Below are 18,028 nucleotides of genomic sequence, written 5' to 3' on the forward strand. Positions count from 1 at the left end.
GATAGCTGGCCAATCACAGCACACCTCGCTTTTCAGACCAATGAGCTTTGTAAAAATCGTCAATTTTTTTTTCATTCATATGCAATAAAATGGATAAAAAAAAATTTTTAATGATGAAATAGAGCTTGTTTTATCAAAAGCAACACTTAATAATATCTCCTATCAAAGCAAGGTTGTTTTTTTAATGACACATGCATGTTTCATAAGATTTTAAAGTTGCGTCCCCACTTTTTGTCAACACCGTCAGACATTCAATAAAATGTAATAAAATCAGGGAATATCAGGGGCAGCTGTAACTCTAAAGGACCCCCTTGCCACAGTTCACCTCTGAAGGGTACATCAGTGTCAGACAGGCTCTGCTAAGTTTTATAGTTTTAGAATATTTTAAATCCTAATGTTAATATTTCCTTTGTCAAAGCCATGATATGTCATCACCATCTTCCAATTTCTGAGGAAATTATTTGAAATATGTAGATCATTTTATTCTCCTGAAGCAGGTTCCATTAGCATCTAGCATCAACAGAAATAAAATGGCTACTTCATGAACTCCATTGGTTTTGTGAAAGAAATGGCAAATTTGTCAAAACCGTCAGATGTCACCACCATAAGATTTTGTGTTCCAATGATATATCAAAATACTTGTGACTCAATGTGACTCTTGAATAAAAGCTTTATAAACAATAACATACTCACTGTTTGTTGTGTTTGTTTTAATACAGTAATTGACTGATTCAATGTATTTGATAGTTAAAATTACTACAAATTCAGGGTTTCGTCACCTCCGTCAGTTCTGTCACCTCTGTCAGTTGAATATTTTGATAATATTTCATTATGATATTTTATATTTGTTGTGGAATTGTTGGTCACATGTGAAAGTGTAATCTGTCTGCTAACACGAGAATGTGTTTTGAAATGTTAAAAACATCTTGAATGCTGTTAAAGATAAAGTTGAAATTATATTACACAGTCCAAGGTAAAAAAGCACATTTTGTTAAAAAAGAAAAAAGTTGGGAGGTTGTATCAAAGCATAGCTCAGTAGCTTAGTACATATAAGATACATAAATGTAGTTTCATTTGTCTGAGTACAAGGTTTTATTTTTTCAATTTTGCACCCTGTTTTGTCCCACTTCTCAAGAATGACTAAATTGATTTATAAAATGAATAAAAGCACTGGCAGTGACCCAATGCTTTCCTTCAGGTTTGCAGATAGATTCAAAAATAATCACGATGGTCAGCAAAAGGCTTTAGTTTTTTTTATTTATTAATAAGTAATAACTTTAATGTCCGACTGCAATGGAAACCAGTCTGTTTGATTGGTAGTGTTTATTACTCCTAAACAGCAGGGGGAAGAATATCTCTTCACTGGAAATCTAACATTAAAACCAGAGAAGAAAAATACCGATTCAAAACACACCAGTGTTTTCTTTCTTTTTTCTTTTTTATGGCGATGTTAGGGACCTTCATATATGGAAATATTATAGATATAATTTGATCCGGTGCGCTGTTTCTGGTAGATTCGGGCTCTTTAGAGAGGTAAATGTTTGAAACATTGAACACATCTCTTATTAATGTAATAGATTAGACGGTTTTCAGTAACGTACGTACATTGTGTTTACGTTTAAACACACTGTACTAAAAGCGATCGGCTGTAATTGTCTCGGCATTTTGTTAGCATCTGATTCTAGATGTCGCGTCAGGCTTACAGCATGTGTCTCTGCCTTGAGTTCACATCCTATAGACTCATGCGTTAAAAAACGCGTAGTGAAGATCCTGACAACACTCATTTTCATTTTGTTACAAGCTGAAGGAATCGTGAAGAAACACTTCCGTACACGAGCAGCACTAGCCTGAGGTGACTGTAGAAACTGTAAAACTCTTGTTTGCAAATTTGAAGAACGAAAGCTTTCTTGAGATTAGGAAGTAAAACTTCACGTCTGATTTAGTGTATTTTGTAATCATTTTAATGATCATCTGAATCCTTATAAAGCCCATAACAGCTGTGGACCATGACATATTATTAAATAGGCTTAGATGGGTAGGACTATCAGAAAAAGCTATTTTATGGTTCATTGCTTATTTAAATGTGTAATGTGTAGAGATGGAAGGTGTTCAGTCTGATCCCTTGGAGGTTGTTAAGGGAGTCCCACAAGGATCTGTGTTGGGGCCGTTATTATTTAGCATATATATATATATCTTCCATTTTTATGCAGATGATACTATCCTTTATTGCTCAGCCCCCTCTAAGCAACAATCTGTGGCTTCTTTACAGTCTGTTTTAGATATTAGCCAAAAAAATTCTGTGCTTTGAAGCTGGTTTTAAATGTTGAAAAAACAAATTGTATGTTATTTTCAAATTCTTAAGCTTCTTCGGACTTCTCAGGGGAGCCAAATTACTTCAGGGTCAGAGTACAAATACTTGGGTATTATTATCGATAGCACTTTACATTTTGGTTCACATATTAAGTATTTGAGGAAAAAATTAAAGAAAAAGTCTCCTCGGATGCTTTGTACCATGGTGCTCTGAGATTTATAACTGATTGTAAATTTTCAACTCATCATTGTGAACTATACAGAAGAGTTGCATGGCCTTCTTTGAGTATTCAGAGAAAAATGCAGCATTGGTATCTGCTGATATATAAAGTCATACTGGGTTATTTGCCATTTTATCTCTGTTGTTTTATTCAAAGGAATTCGTCAGGCAATTACTCATTACATTCTTAATCAAATTATAATCTTTGTGTGTCTCTTGTCAGAACTGAGCTTGGTAAAAGCTCCTTTAAATATGCTGCCACTTCAGATTGGAATCTTCTCCAAAAGGAGAAGATCATATTTGATACATGAATTTCTAAAAAGGTGCTGAAAAACCAGTTGTACAAATCTTTTACTTGCTTTCTGTCGTTTGATTGATCATTCATACTTTTTTTTAGTAAGAAAAAGGCCTTTGAGTATCATTCTAAAACTGTCCAACAACTTCAGGTCGTGGTTCATGTGTCTTTTTGCTGTGAAATCTAGATATTCAATAAAGTGAACGTAAGAACAACTTTTGTATTATTAATATTTCAAGATGAACATTTAGTGGAATGTAGTAATTTAGGTTTACTTGATTATCCATTATTTTTTAGAAAAATCATTAGGCTTTTGAGGATATTTTTTAGGTCGTTGATCTGTATATCTCTCTCTCTCTCATCATTTTATCGCTTTGCATTATACGTAAAAAATTAAAGCTACAGAGCTTTGAAATAACATGATGGGCCAGATAGGAAGGAGAAATGTGTTTTATTCCCATGTTGACGTTTGTAATATTAGATTTATTATAATATATTTTAAATTTATCTTGTAAATCCTTGTAACATTCAATCAGATAGATGAAGTTTGCTGTGACTTAAGGTAAATTAATACAATTTTAATAATGGGTTTCCATTAAAGGGTTAGTTCACCCAAAAATGAAAATTAGCCCATAAATTACTCACCCTCAAGTCATCCTAGGTGTATATGACTTTCTTCTTTCAGATGAATCCAGTTGGAGTTATATTAAAAATTGTCTTCGATCTTTCAAGCTGTTTAATGCCACTCAGCGGGTGTTGCATGCATCAATCCAAAAGAAGTTAAATAAAAAGCGCCCATCCATTAAAAAAAAAAGTGTCTCACACGGCTCCGGGGGGTGAACAAAGGCCTCCTGTAGCAAATCGATGCGTTTTTGTAAGAAAAATATCCATATTCAAAACGTAATAATCACTTTAATGTAGCTTGCGCCAACAGTTGTACACGGAAGCAGTTCCGGGCGGATGACGTATGAGGTCAGCGTAGCGCATGCGCCGGTGAGTCTCGTGAAAACCAATGTTTGTTAACAGGAGCAAAGGAAGCAAAGTTTCCTTACTTTAGCAAAGGAAAACCAGTCTCCTCTTGGCTTATATTGAAATCCTCCGACATTCTTCTTTACAAATCCTCGTAAATGACCGTTGTTTTGTTTTGATCTCTCCCCTGCACTTCCACGGTCATCACTTCTGAGCTGCGCATGCGCAACGCCGACCTCATACGCCGACCTTTAAGGTTGACATTACAACTGAGGGGAATTAAAAAAGAGAGATACAAATGACACTGTTTTGTAGAATGACATTTAGCAGCTGCCAGCGTTCAGTGCAATCTGCTTTCTGAACCCCAATGGAAAGTGTACCACTATACCAAATTTTATACCATGTTTTTGTGAACAAATTTGATGGAGTACAGGAATCTTTTATAACCATGTTCCATCAACTATATATATATACATTCTGAGACCACAGTTCCATAATTGTTATTTAATGTGATCATGGAGTTATGTTGTGTTCCTAAGACCTTGGCTAACCTTTGATTTCTCCTAGGTTATAATGCTGCTGGCTCAGATAAATCAGTCAGCAGATTTCCAGCATGAGGGAGATGCTCAGGAAGTCACTCTCTGCTTAACTGAGACTGTGGGGATTGCAGGTCAGAGCTGCACACTTTCTAAACAGTTTATTTTCAAAGTTGGCATTTTATTAAAGGAAAATATGTGCATACACTGCCATTCAAAAGTTTGAGGTCAGTAAGATATTTTTTAAAGAAATTAATACTTTTAATCGGAAAGGGTGCATTAAATTGATTACAAGTGACAGTATTTACTTTTACATTACATATATACGTATATGTATATATATACAGTGGGTACGGAAAGTATTCAGACCCCCTTAAATTTTCAAATAAATGCTGTATAGAATCCTGGGGGGAAAAGTATCAGTTTAAACAAAAATATTTTCAATATTATTTTTAATTAGTAAGAAATGTTTCTTGAGAACCAAATAAGAATATTAGAATGATTTCTGAAAGACCATGTGTAAGTGAAGACTAAAGTAATGATGCTGAAAATTCAGCTTTGCCATCACAGGAGTAAATTACATTATAACATATATTAAAATAGAAAACAGTTATTTGGAACTATAATAATTTTTCACAGTTTTGGTATTTTTACTGTATTTTTATCAAGCAAATGCAGCCTTGGTGAGCAGATGAGACATTTGAATGGTAGTGTACGCCGTATTACAGTTATCATGATCTATGCCTCTCTCTAATTGTCATGTTAATGATTCAGATGGCGATCAGAGCATGGACACCGTCAGTTTGCAGGCTGTGACTTTAGCAGATGGGTCTACTGCATATATACCTCACAACACTCAAGGTGTGTCTATTACTATGCCCCCTGAACAACAATTTGAGCAGAAACATTGCTCATCCGAGACACGTTTGAGATGTAAAACTCAGCATCACCTTCTATAGGAAATAAATAAACATATTGAATAGCAAATTTGTTGGTTATCTCATTCGTTAGTCATATTTGAGCACATTCTTTCTAGACTTTCCATCAAACATTTGCATTTACATTAACAGTAATGTGTTCTCTGAGATTTAAACCCATGACATTGTCAACTAGTTTAGGTACAGGATCTCAAAATTATTTGTTTATTATAGTGCCGTCAAACGATTAATCGCGATTAATCGCATTTAAAATAAACGTTTTTGTTTACATAATATATGTGTGTGTACTGTGTATATTTATTATGTATATATAAAGACACACACATGCATGTATATATTTAAGAAAAATATGTTACGTTTATATATTAAATATATTTATATATGATATAATTTATATGAATATAAAATATTTACTTAACACTGAACATTTTTTTTTTACATTCTAGCAGACATTATACCAACAAAGCACAATTTAACTTAAAATTAATAAGTTAGTAAAATAATATTTTTTGGCCATTTTTGAGACTTGAATCAGGCATGTATTTTTTACTGTACAAATAAGCAACTGACGAGTAACAAGTTCAGCACAGATTTTCCTCGCGCTTTGGACTTAGAACCCTGGCGCCGCGAGCTCGTGCAGCGCTGTCAGAATACATGAAATTCGTGCGTGCATTAGAAAATATTACATTCTGCAGTTTATTTACTAATCGTTTGAGGTAATTTCGCGATTTCAATCATCATACAGTAACCACCAGCATTAGCCACCTCATCTTCTCATCAGAGACATGTGATGCAGCACTAAACAAGTCTCTCGCTGTCGTGCTTCGTGCTTGTAATGATATCCGCATCTTTCTCTGATAGATTTAAATACTTTCACGCTGCCGACATGTTTGCTGCATTAGTGCGTGCCTCTATTTGATCGCGTTAGTCTGCAGTTTATTTACTAATCGTTTGAGGTAATTTCGCGATTTCAATCATCATACAGTAACCACCAGCATTAGCCACCTCATCTTCTCATCAGAGACATGTGATGCAGCACTAAACAAGTCTCTCGCTGTCGGTGCTTTGTGCTTGTAATGATTTCTGCGTCTTTCTCTGATAGTTTGAAATACTTTCACACTGCCGATGTTTGCTGCATTAGCGCATGCCTCTATTTAATCGCGTTCGTCATTGTTCGGTACATATTATTCGGCCTTTTTGCTTATTCGGCCGAACAACGAAAGATATTTTTTTGCTATTTTCGGCCGAATATTCGGTGCATCCCTAGTTATTTATTTATTTTTTACATTGCGAGAAACAAAGTGAGCTATGAACCCAGAATTGTGAGATTAAAAAAATGCAAATTTTTTAATATATATATTTCATGGTGGAAATGGGCTTTCATATCTATTAGCCAAACATAACAAGACAGCTAAGATAATTAAAACATTTATTGAAAATTATAATGAAGCGCCTATAATCTTTAACTCCTGTATTTCTTTCTTGATTTAAAAAAAAATAATCAGATCAAAGTTGCATGTGTTTTTGTTTTTCCTTAAAATAATACAATGGAACTTTTTTTTTTACACAGTTGACATGATATTATGAATGAGGGATTAACTGAGTGCTGGTTGTTTTCCCCAGACAGCAATATAGTTGAAGGACAGGTGATCCAGTTAGAAGATGGGTCTTCTGCTTATGTGCAACACATTGCTGTTCCAAAAGCAGGTATTTTTACACTTTATGTAGCAAATCTTCATGTTAGATTCACCAGACATGATCTACTTTCTTCTTCTTCTTTTTTTTAAAAATTATGAACAGGCTTATAATGTATTTTTTTATATTCACACTAGATGAGTCAAATAACTGGACGGGCTCATCTGTATGTGATGTTGTTAGTAATGAGAGCTTAAGACTGGAAGATGCTCAGACTGTGCAGTTGGAAGATGGAACTACTGCTTACATCCACCACACTGCGAAAGGTTTTTCCTTTCTTCTGGTTTTACTATGCAGCAAAATGTTAAATGGGATTTGGACGAACATGTTTTTTAATTGGTTTTTGGATGGATGGTCTTTATATCAATATTGCATTGGCAGATACATATGAACCCAGTACCCTGCAGGCGGTGCAGTTAGAGGATGGGTCTACCGCTTACATTCATCATGCTGTTCAGGTGTCCCAGCCAAACACCATTCTGGCCATCCAGACGAATGGCACAGTAGCAGATTTGCACACAGATGCAGCCATTGACCAAGAAACAATCAATGCTTTGGAGCAGTACACAACCAAGGTACAACCAAGATGACTAGGGCTAGTGCAAAGATATTCACAATATGTGACCCTGGACCACAAAACCAGTCATAAGGGTCAATTTCTTGAAATTGAGATTTATACATCATCTGAAAGCTGAATAAATAAGCTTTCCATTGATGTATGGTTTGTTAGGATATGACAATATTTGGCCTTTAAAATGAAGTCCTCAGCAATGCATATTACTAATCAAAAATTAAGTTTTGATATATTTACGGTAGGAAATTTACAAAATATTTTCATGGAACATGATCTTTACTTAATATCCTAATGATTTTTGGCATAAAAGAAAAATGGACAATTTTGACCCATGCAATGTTTTTTTTTGCTATTGCTAAAAATATACCCCAGTGACTTAAGGCTGGTTTTGTGGTCCAGGGTCACATATTTGCGATGATTTAACTGGCAATATTAAATTAGAGAGCATTGGTATATATCATATATTAAACATTATTTTTAGCACAATCAGTCTCACTTGCTCACTTGTCAAAGTTGGTAAAAAAAAAAAAAGTGTAATTATAGTTATTTATTTATTTCCTGCAGATCGAAGAAATTGACTCTTACGCAGACTCTGAGCTGATCACCGATGATCCTCACAGTGTTGTGGAGATGCAGGTGAGAATATCATTTCCCATGCAACATAAAAATGTCATTAGCCAAACTCAGAGTTGCTCAAAAATTTTTATACTTAAAAGTTTATATATGTTTATACTCTCTCTAGATCGTTCTTCAGGGTCAAGGAATTCGCCGTAATACGCAGCAGCCGGGAGAGAAATGTTTTCGGTGTAATTATGACGGATGTGGAAAGCTTTACACCACTGCAAATCATCTTAAGGTTATTATGGCTTGTATATTTGTGCTTGTAATTAAAAGCAGGATGACATTACAAATGCAATGCGTTATGTTTACTGTGAGATGTTCACGTTATGCTTTTTCAGGTACATGAAAGAGCGCATACTGGTGACAAGCCATACTGTTGTGACTTACCCGGCTGTGGAAAAAAGTTTGCAACAGGTAACAAAAACACTTGCATTACATTGATTAAAAGTGACGGTACAGACATTTTTATTTCAAGACAGAAGATTTTTATTTCAAGTAAATGCTGTTCTTTTGAATTTTCTGTAAGAGTCCTGGAAAAAAGTGTATCACAGTTTCCACAGAAATATGAAGCAGCACAACTGTTTTCAACATTAATAATAATAATAAATGTTTCTTGAGCAGCAAATCAGCATATTAGAATGAATTTTTTTTTAAGGATCATGTGACACTGAAGACTGCAGTAATGTCTGCTGAAAATTCAGCTTTGCCATCACAGAAATAAATTACATTTACGCTCTAATATCGGTATCAGCCCCCAAAAACCCATATCGGTCGGGCTCTAGTAATAATTTCTCACAATATTCCTTTTTTTTTTTTTTTTTTTTACTGTATTTGTGATCAAATAAATGCATTAAAACATAAAAAAAAAAATCTTACCCTGAACCTTTCAATGGAAGTGTATTTCTGACATACAGTATCTGCTGTGTTATATTCATCACTTATTCATTTTCTTCTAGGTTACGGTTTGAAAAGTCACATCAGGACGCACACTGGAGAAAAACCTTACCGCTGTCAGGAGATAGACTGTAAAAAATCTTTCAAGACCTCAGGGGACCTTCAAAAGCACACCAGAATTCACACGGGTACATTTCTTCATATTTTTAAAAATCCTCCATCTATTTCTTGGAGTATCATGGAAATATGAATCGCACAGTACGGTGTTAAACTATCTTGGAATTGAAAAGTAAACAAAAGGCTGCATGCATAAGAATTTGAAAAGCTTGTCATTTGAAAGATTTGTCATATTAACTGCCCTATTACCAATATACTTGGACTCCTACCACTGCTATATTTGTTCTCTGTTCTTTTAAGGAGAGAAACCATTTCTATGTCCATTCCCGGGCTGTGGACGATCCTTTACTACCTCAAACATCTGTAAGGTGCACGTTCGCACGCACACAGGAGAGAAACCATATCACTGTCCAGAGCCAGGCTGTAATCGGGCGTTTGCCAGCGCAACAAATTACAAGAACCACATACGGATCCATACAGGTGTGAACCTCTTTAGCCTTCAAGGGATAGTTCACAGTTGTCATCCTTTACTCACCCTCATATCGCTCCAAACCCGAATGACTTAGTTTCTTAAGTGCAACTCAGAAGGAGAAATTTTAAATGATGTGCTGGTCTGAAGAGATGTCAAGATTTTCAGTAAATAACAAATTCTGTTTCTCACACAATGCTATTGAATGGCTTCAGAAGACTTTGCATATAGAGCGTGGGCATTTTAATACTTTTATGGTGCTTCTTGTCACTTTGTAGCTTACCTCCAACCCCACAGTTCTCTTTCATTAAATCAAATGGATAATTCACCCAAAAATTTTTGGTACACAGTGCCGTGGAACACAGATATTTTGGTAACACTTTACAGTAAGGTTCCATTTGTTATCCTTAGTTAGCATTAACTAACAAAGAAAAATACCTCTAAAGCATTTCTTAATCTTAGTTCATTTCAACATTTACTAATACATTATTAAAATCATAAGTTGTATCTGTTAATATTAATAGACCTGGGCTAACAATGAACAGATTTTTTGGTTAACTAATGTTAACGAAGATCTACTAGGGCTGCACAATTAATCAAATTTCTAATCGCGATTACAATTATGGATGCCACAATTACGAAATCGTTCAAAGCGGCAATTAATCGTTCAAAGTCCACTTATGTTATTTTGTGTGCTTAAAATGCGTTTTTTTCTTTCTACATGTTATCATAAGGGTTTTTCCCATTATTTTAATTTTAGTTTTAGTATAACATTATAAACATTCATATTTTTACTTTTTTTATAATTTAAAGAAGAAACCAATCCGATGTATAGTTGACATTTAAGACTTAATACTATAGAAAAGCACTAAAAGTTTTTCAGTTAGAGTGTTTTCAGCTTGTTTATTTTCATATAAAAATACGGCATGCAGTTGCATCAAACAATGGTATAAACATCATTCAATGTAAATAGTGATAATCATAATTAATAATCGCAATTACAATTTCAAGGGAATAATCGACAATTGTGATTTTTGTCATAATCATGCAGCCCTAATATCTACTGTAACAAATGTATTGCTCATTGTTAGTCAGTGTTAACTAATGGCACCCTATTGTAAAGTGTTACAGATATTTTAAGTGTCTCAGTGTTTTTTGTCCATACTATGGAAGTCAAAAGTCACTACACAACTATTTGGTTACCAAGTTTCTTCAAAATATCTCCTTATATATATTCCACAGAAAAAAAGAAAATCATACAGGTTTGAATCAACATGAGTGAGTAAATAGTGACAAAATTGTCATTTTTGGTTGAATTATCCCTTTAAGTATCCAGGATATCCAAAAACTGACCTTGTGTTTTCATGAAAGAAAGAAAGTCCTATGTATTTGAAAAGACATGTGGGGAAGTAAATAATGACAGAATTTCCGTTTTGGCTGAACTATTTATTTTAATTCTTTCATTATACATTTTTTTTAATCTAACCTAAATGTAACCATGAATGTAACTCTGTGAAATATCTAAAGCAGTGTCTTTATTGCATGCAGGAGAGAGGCCGTATGTTTGCACAGTTCCTGGCTGTGACAAGCGATTCACTGAGTACTCGAGTCTATACAAACATAATGTAGTGCACACTCCCTGCAAACCCTACAAGTGCAACCACTGTGGAAAGACGTACAAGCAGATTTCCACACTGGTCATACACAAACGTACAGCACACAATGACTCTGAGCCTATAGAGGAGGAGTCCGAGGGCTATTTTGAACCCCCTTCAGGTTGGTTTTGAAAAATACCTACATCATAGATACAAGATTAGATTTTGGTGATAATTTATGAGCGAAACTGGGCTGTGTTTTGTATTCAGAGGCTATAGATGACCCTTCCCTGACTGTTAGCCCTGTGAAATGTGAAGACACTTGTCCAGAGATGGATTCTGAAATCTCTGATGTCACGGAACAACAGCATGTAACGCTCATCACGCAAGATGGAGTATCACAGGTTTGCATCAGGGTTATTATACACTGAAAAAAATAAAATTAAATCTGAAAATTTTTCAAGTAAATTTGACAATTACTAAGAAATAAGAATAAGAAGTAACACATTGAAGAAATCTTGAAGTAGAAAGACTGAAATAGTATTTTCCAATAATCTTTATTTATTTTATTAATTTATAAAATAAATTTAATTAATTTAAAACTTTATTAATTTAGTTACAAATTCAGGAAATCTTTTTTTTTTTTTTTTTTTTTTAAAAATAAATTTGGTCATTGTGTTCCCTCTTCAGTCACAGTTTCTCCGTCCAGATGTCAGCACTCATACAAGGCGTTGTTCCTACAAATACTAGTTCTGGGATAACAGAGTGTATTGTAGGATGAGGTCTGAACGTTATTCATATTTCCATGCTGTGTAATCATTCATCTAATCTCATTTAAAGATACAGCAGCAGCACAAAGGCTGTTCGTGGGAAACACTGAGCATGTGTGTGTGTGTGTGTGTGAGGATCATGGGAACATGGTGATCGCTGATGGGCTTCTGTATGCTAAACGAAAAAGTTCCTATTGTATCTCAGATTAGTCATGCATGGTTTGTCATTCTCCCAAAACATCACAGAGCAAACAAAGATGTATCACTGAGATGCTTTGAGAGCTGTATAGAGAATATTATATACTTAGCTTCAGGTGCTAAAAAGTGGAAACACAGGAATTACACCAACACTACCCTTGGTAAAACGTACGTACGTTGAATGGTTAGTTCACCCAAAAATGAAAATTCTGTCATTAATTACTCACTCTCATGTCGTTCCAAACCTGTAAGACCTTCGTTCAGCTTCAGAACACAAATTAAGATATTTTTGATGGAATCTGAGAGCTCTCTGACCCTAATGTAGTATTTTCTTGTAAAACATGTTCCAGTTATCTTTGTTTTATTTACAACTTATAATTTTTTTTACGATGTAGTAATTAAAACTAAATGCATAAAAATATTTTTGTTACTTAAAATAAACATTAATTGAAATATAATAAAATATATAAAAAAGTTTAAACTTATTTTTTTCAGCTATTTCCCAAGGCAGCATTTCAGATCATTAATAAAAATTATTAAAAACTATTTAGAAATGTAAAAAAAAAAAAGCCTAATAAAAATGACAAAATACAACAGAATTTCAAAAAATTTAACTAAAATTAAAGTGAGAGCAGAATATATTAAATAAAACCTAATTCAAAGTTTTAATAAAAACATATCAATATATAGATTTGAATCTACAATTTGTGAGAGGACTGCATGTTCATTTATTAAAAAGGTTTTTTGATTATGCTTCGAGGGTTTGACAGACTCCAGACTTGTTCAGTTGATTCTTCAGACCCTGCCCTATAACCAAAATAACAAAACGTTGTACAGTGACTTCAGACAGCAAATCTGGAAGCTAATCATGATACTCGTGCTGAATGGGAAATTCTGTGATTTCTGACAGGCTATTGGAAATGTAATCACAATGTTAACACAAGATGGCAGTGTGATCACCATCCCACCCACGGAGTCTTTGCTATCATCAGTGGAGGCTCATTCAGTGACTGTGGTCTCAGAGGATGGGACTGAAGGACAGGTGTGTAGGCTTTTGGGTATTGTGAATTTGAGAAGCAAACAAGTGTATTTATGTTTGTGTTTGACTTCAGCGTCACCATCACTCTTTCAGCCATTATTTAAAGGGATAGTTCACCCAAAAATGAAAATTTGATGTTTATCTGCTTACCCCCAGGGCATCCAAGATGTAGGTGACTTTGTTTCTTCAGTAGAACACAAACAAAGATTTTTAACTCAAACCGTTGCAGTCTGTCAGTCTTATAATGGAGGTGAATGGGAATCACGGCTTTGAGAGTCAAAAAAACATACACAAACAAAACCAAATTAAACTCTGCGGCTCGTGACGATACATTGATGTGTAAAGACACGAAACGATCGGTCTGTGCAAGAAACTGAACAGTATTTATATCGTTTTTTTACCTCTGATTCACAGCAATGTCTGAACTGTCCTGAGCGTGTTTGCGTCTTCTTCTTCTTCTTGCTTTACGGCGGATCGCAGACTTATAAGTGCATTACCGCCACCTATCTATCAAATGAACCATTGACACTTCTAATTGAGATTGTAGATAGAGTGTCAATGGTCCATTTGAGAGATAGGTCGAAATGGTCCCTTTAAACAGCTTGAAAGATCAAATAAAATTTTTTATATAACTCCGACTGGATTCGTCTGAAAGTTTTACGGCGGATCGCAGACTTATAAGTGCATTACTGCCACCTATCTCTCAAATGGACCATTGACACTCTATCTACAATCTCAATTAGGAGTGTCAATGGTCCATTTGAGAGATAGGTGGTGGTAATGCACTTATAAGTCTGCGATCTGCCGTAAAGCAAGAAGAAGAAGAAGACGCGTCTGAGAATGCGCTCAGGACAGTTCGGACATTGCGGTGAATCACAGGTAAAAAAACGATATAAATACTGTTCAGTTTCTTGCACAGACCGATCGTTTCGTGTCTTTACACATCAATGTATCGTCACGAGCCGCAGGGTTTAATTTGGTTTTGTTTGTGTATGTTTTTTTGACTCTCAAAGCCGTGATTCCCATTCACCTCCATTATAAGACTGACAGACTGCAACGGTTTGAGTTAAAAATCTTCGTCTGTGTTCTACTGAAGAAACAAAGTCACCTACATCTTGGATGCCCCGGGGGTAAGCAGATAAACATCAAATTTTCATTTTTGGGTGAACTATCCCTTTAAAAAACATTTTCTCTCAACCTCTGTCAGACAACCTCTGTAGTCCTATCAAGCCATTTGTTAGCAACTGCATTTTTCAAGCCAAGTAAAAGCTTAGAAGAATCAAAAGGGGTCTATTATGTCGTAGAATAAAACGTGAAAATATATTGAGATTTGCACAGATAACCTTATTTCCGGCATTTAACCGAAAACATTCAAAAAACCCATTGACGTCAGGACGATAGAAATGGAAGTTGTAAAATGCTAACACTTTTCTGGATTTTGGCCTACAAAAAACAAACAAACAAAAAAATCATACTTTCAGCAGTTTATAAACGGGTCATATGAACTGTATTTGTTTTTTCTTCTTCTGTTTTCTCCAGATGACTGCTATGATGCCAGAATTTTCATCTTCCAGGAGCCTACAGGATGAGTTATCAACACATCCAATTACACTTCTGGCTACTTCTAATGGCACACAGATTGCTGTTCAGGTATAGTTCACTTAGGCTGGAATACACCACAGTTTTGACCAGATTTTTGCCTTGATTTTTGTCAACGATAGTTGCTGGAATTCAGAGCCAATCTGCAGATTTTGGGCAGTTGGTTTGTTTGTAAATTAGTGTTGTAGTAATTAAACATTTGCTTAATTATCACCAAAGCTCTCTCTATGTTGTTGTAGATGATTAGACCTTTATACTGCCTCCGAAGCCTGTCTGAAATCATTTTCAGGAGGTACAGTGGGGCAAAAAAGTATTTAGTCAGCCACCAATTGTGCAAGTTCTCCCACTTAAAAAGATGAGAGAGGCCTGTAATTTTCATCATAGGTATACCTCAACTATGAGAGACAAAATGAGAAAAAAAAATCCAGAAAATCACATTGTAGGATTTTTAAAGAATTAATTGTTGTGTGCAAATGCTGCCTGCAAAGTCATTGTCTGATGGGGCAGCGAAGCAACAAGTCAGCTACTTAAAGGCTGGAATACACTAAACAGCTTTTAAAATCGGAACATATTTTTTAAATATCTGAGCAAATGTCATGTAGTTTATTCCAGCGTTCAGTCACTCAATGACCTTTACCTGTCTAGCTGGGCATATGTGTATATCATTGAACACAGGTGTTGTGTTTTCTCTTGCAGCTCAATGAACAGACTTCACTGGAAGAGGCTTTGAGAATAGCATCATCATTACAAGGAAGTGAAACAACAGTAATGAGCAATTAACTACCTTCGCCTTCATAAGGGACTCAGTGTGCAGTGTGACTAAATGAACAAATGATGAACTTTTGTAATTACCCTTTCGCCACAATTGTACAGAAGTCAGGCTGTGCACTATGATAGCATTTCTAACGGATTTTGTTCACAATGATAGATATCTGTTTGCATTTTTTAAATAAACAGAGATGAGAGGGATGTTTAGTGTGTTGTGATGCTTTCCCAGTGTTCTCGCTGGCCTTGAAGCACAAGAAGCTCAGGTCAAGGTCAGATCAAGTGCTGCTGACATTAAAGCAACATACAAAATACAAATAATAAATTTTTTTATATAAATTGTTATGCTGATAATATAAATCGCATTTTCACTAGTGGTCTAAGATGTTTGGACATGTATAGGCTACATAAAGATAAATATTGAACTGCCATTTTTATATTGGTGAGTTGTAAAAGATCGACTGACAAAAAAAAAAAAGATTGTATTCAATAAAAAGCCTTCAAGAAATATTCATATAGCTTTATTTACTATACTATTCACTTGCGGTTATTATTCACACATTGGCTCATGAAGAAATGGTTGAAATGATATTATAGTCAGTACTGCAATACTCAAGAATATGAAAAGGAAATCACTTGGAAAACAATGCCATCTCTAGAACTTGTTTGTAAGACGACTTAAGGCCAAAAGACTGTCAAAAGATTCTTAGTGCTTGATATCATTTTTGTTTAACGTTTGAACTTCCTTCTTGTAATCCTATGACTTCATTACCGATGGTTGTTTGTTGTAAGGCATTTACCAGACCTGTTTTTCAGGACTAGGGGAATCTACCAAAGTACAAGTAGTGTTTCCCCAGCATGCACTGTAGTCTAGTCACTGTAGTAGTGCTATTTTCATCTCTCTTTGAATGCAGTGCAGAAAATACAGGAAGTCTTTTTAAAAAATGTTTTCAATGCTTGCTACATTTGCACATGGCTTGATAGATGCCATCTGACATGTACTTCTACATTCATTTCTATTTATAGATTAAGCCTGTTCATGGAAAGACTTGCAGATTCATAATGTTTGCTACATATGGCCAAAAATGTATGTTGTACTTTCAAAAAGTAATTGGTCTCATTTAATGAATTAGTGAAAACTAAATAGGGAAAAACTGTCTAATAGCCTATATTTGAATCTTTTTGTCTAATATGTAAAAGGACATGTAGGTCACTAAAGCCTGCAGCATTTAGAACCTCAGCATGCACTTCTTATTTGTTTGTTGTAAGATGCTATTTAAGTGTTTTTGTTTTGTTTGGAGATGCTCCAGCGGTCCTTTGCTTAAAATACTTGATGGAATGGAAAATACTTAGATTATGTTTTTTTTACAGTAGGTATGCGTTTGCAAACAATCAGTAGTAAACACAAAAGTTAGTTCGTCAGAAAGCGGAAAAGAGAAAAGTGTGCAGAGGAGCAAAGAGCAAAGAGTTGTGTTCTCCAGCGCGTTTCATACGAAAGGTACCGTGCAACGACATAAGTGGCTGTGCAATGCAATGCAATGACTGTAATTATTTATTATTTATTTACATATTACAAATGTATCACAAAGTAAATATTTTTTTATTAAATAAACTTGATTCACTGTAGTCAAAAGCACCGAACGCTGAAATTGAATGCATGGGTAAAAGGAACACATTCGGTTCATATTACGCTTTTATTTGTATGTAAATGTGTGAGATTGATGTAAAGCTGTGTAGTGCATGTCACGTGACTCGTGCTCTTGTTGCGCGCACTGACTGCGGGGCGGGAAGAAGATCAGTTTTACAGGCGCTCTGACATCTTTCACTGAACGTATCATGATATCCCGGGACGAAATACTCAAACCCATCTGGTACGCCTTCACTGCGCTGGATTTAGACCGAAACGGGAAAGTATCCAAATCCCAGTTAAAGGTAAGCAAACTACTCGACTATCAACTATAGAAATCACAGCGCGCACCTGTTCGAGCTCTAGTTTCCGTGTATTCGGTCTCAAGATTAAAACAAACAAAAAATCTAAGTTTGCCCATAAAATTGATTTACTCGTAAGAGTTGTTTCGACTTTTAGACATAACTGCACAGACCAGACATTATAATCTAAAGTGAAAATCAATTTTCAATTATCTTCTGCAGCCAAGATTATTCCATTTCGATTCCATGCTACAAAGTTCTGACTGTTGCATGAACATTAGGGCTATTATTTTTTTTCAACTGATATTTGCAGAAGATAATATGAAAGTATGGAAGCCCGTTTCCGCCACTGAATAAAAAAAAAAAAAAAAGGTAATTGCGACTTTTTATCTCACAATTCTGACTTTTTTTCACAGAATTGTGAGATAAAAAGTAGCAATTGCGAGTTATAAAGTCAGAATTGTGAGATATAAAGTCAGAATTGTGAGATATAAA

General features: G+C 34.9%; 2 protein-coding genes across 4 annotated transcripts in view; both read left to right on the forward strand.

Annotated features, from left to right (window-relative positions):
* The first annotated feature begins 1,395 nt into the window (after positions 1–1,395).
* On the forward strand, positions 1,396–15,663 carry znf143a (zinc finger protein 143a). Of its 2 annotated transcripts, none has more exons than XM_016521627.1 (16): positions 1,396–1,533; positions 4,362–4,464; positions 5,105–5,191; positions 6,892–6,975; positions 7,101–7,229; positions 7,345–7,538; positions 8,102–8,173; positions 8,280–8,393; positions 8,497–8,572; positions 9,115–9,240; positions 9,470–9,649; positions 11,187–11,414; positions 11,504–11,637; positions 13,112–13,243; positions 14,780–14,890; positions 15,536–15,663. In XM_016521627.1, the coding sequence occupies exons 2-16, from the start codon at positions 4,368–4,370 to the stop codon at positions 15,617–15,619; spliced, it is 1,848 nt and encodes a 615-aa protein (XP_016377113.1). In that variant the 5' UTR covers positions 1,396–1,533; positions 4,362–4,367; the 3' UTR covers positions 15,620–15,663. The 2 variants fall into 2 exon arrangements, with proteins under 2 accessions (XP_016377113.1, XP_016377114.1); XM_016521628.1 differs by lacking the exon at positions 1,396–1,533 and adding an exon at positions 1,655–1,852.
* A 1,689-nt stretch (positions 15,664–17,352) lies between these two features.
* The window catches only part of LOC107715474 (switch-associated protein 70-like), a 15,096-nt gene continuing 14,420 nt past the window's right edge, over positions 17,353–18,028 (forward strand). For both annotated transcript variants that reach the window (XM_016521629.1, XM_016521630.1), the window contains exon 1: positions 17,353–17,536. In XM_016521629.1, the coding sequence (XP_016377115.1) occupies positions 17,441–17,536 (96 nt within the window). In that variant the 5' untranslated portion in view covers positions 17,353–17,440. The remainder of the gene's footprint in view (positions 17,537–18,028) is intronic.

Source organism: Sinocyclocheilus rhinocerous, unplaced genomic scaffold (assembly GCF_001515625.1).
Source record: "Sinocyclocheilus rhinocerous isolate Xijiao unplaced genomic scaffold, SAMN03320098_v1.1 scaffold539, whole genome shotgun sequence".
Taxonomy (NCBI): domain Eukaryota; kingdom Metazoa; phylum Chordata; class Actinopteri; order Cypriniformes; family Cyprinidae; genus Sinocyclocheilus; species Sinocyclocheilus rhinocerous.

Excerpts from the sequence above, each read along its gene's own strand:
- znf143a (XM_016521627.1), top strand. The coding sequence starts at position 4,368 with ATGCTGCTGGCTCAGATAAATCAGTCAGCAGATTTCCAGCATGAGGGA. Across the intron at positions 5,192-6,891 it reads TATACCTCACAACACTCAAG|ACAGCAATATAGTTGAAGGA; the intron begins GTGTGTCTATTA and ends TGTTTTCCCCAG. Across the intron at positions 8,174-8,279 it reads ACAGTGTTGTGGAGATGCAG|ATCGTTCTTCAGGGTCAAGG; the intron begins GTGAGAATATCA and ends TACTCTCTCTAG.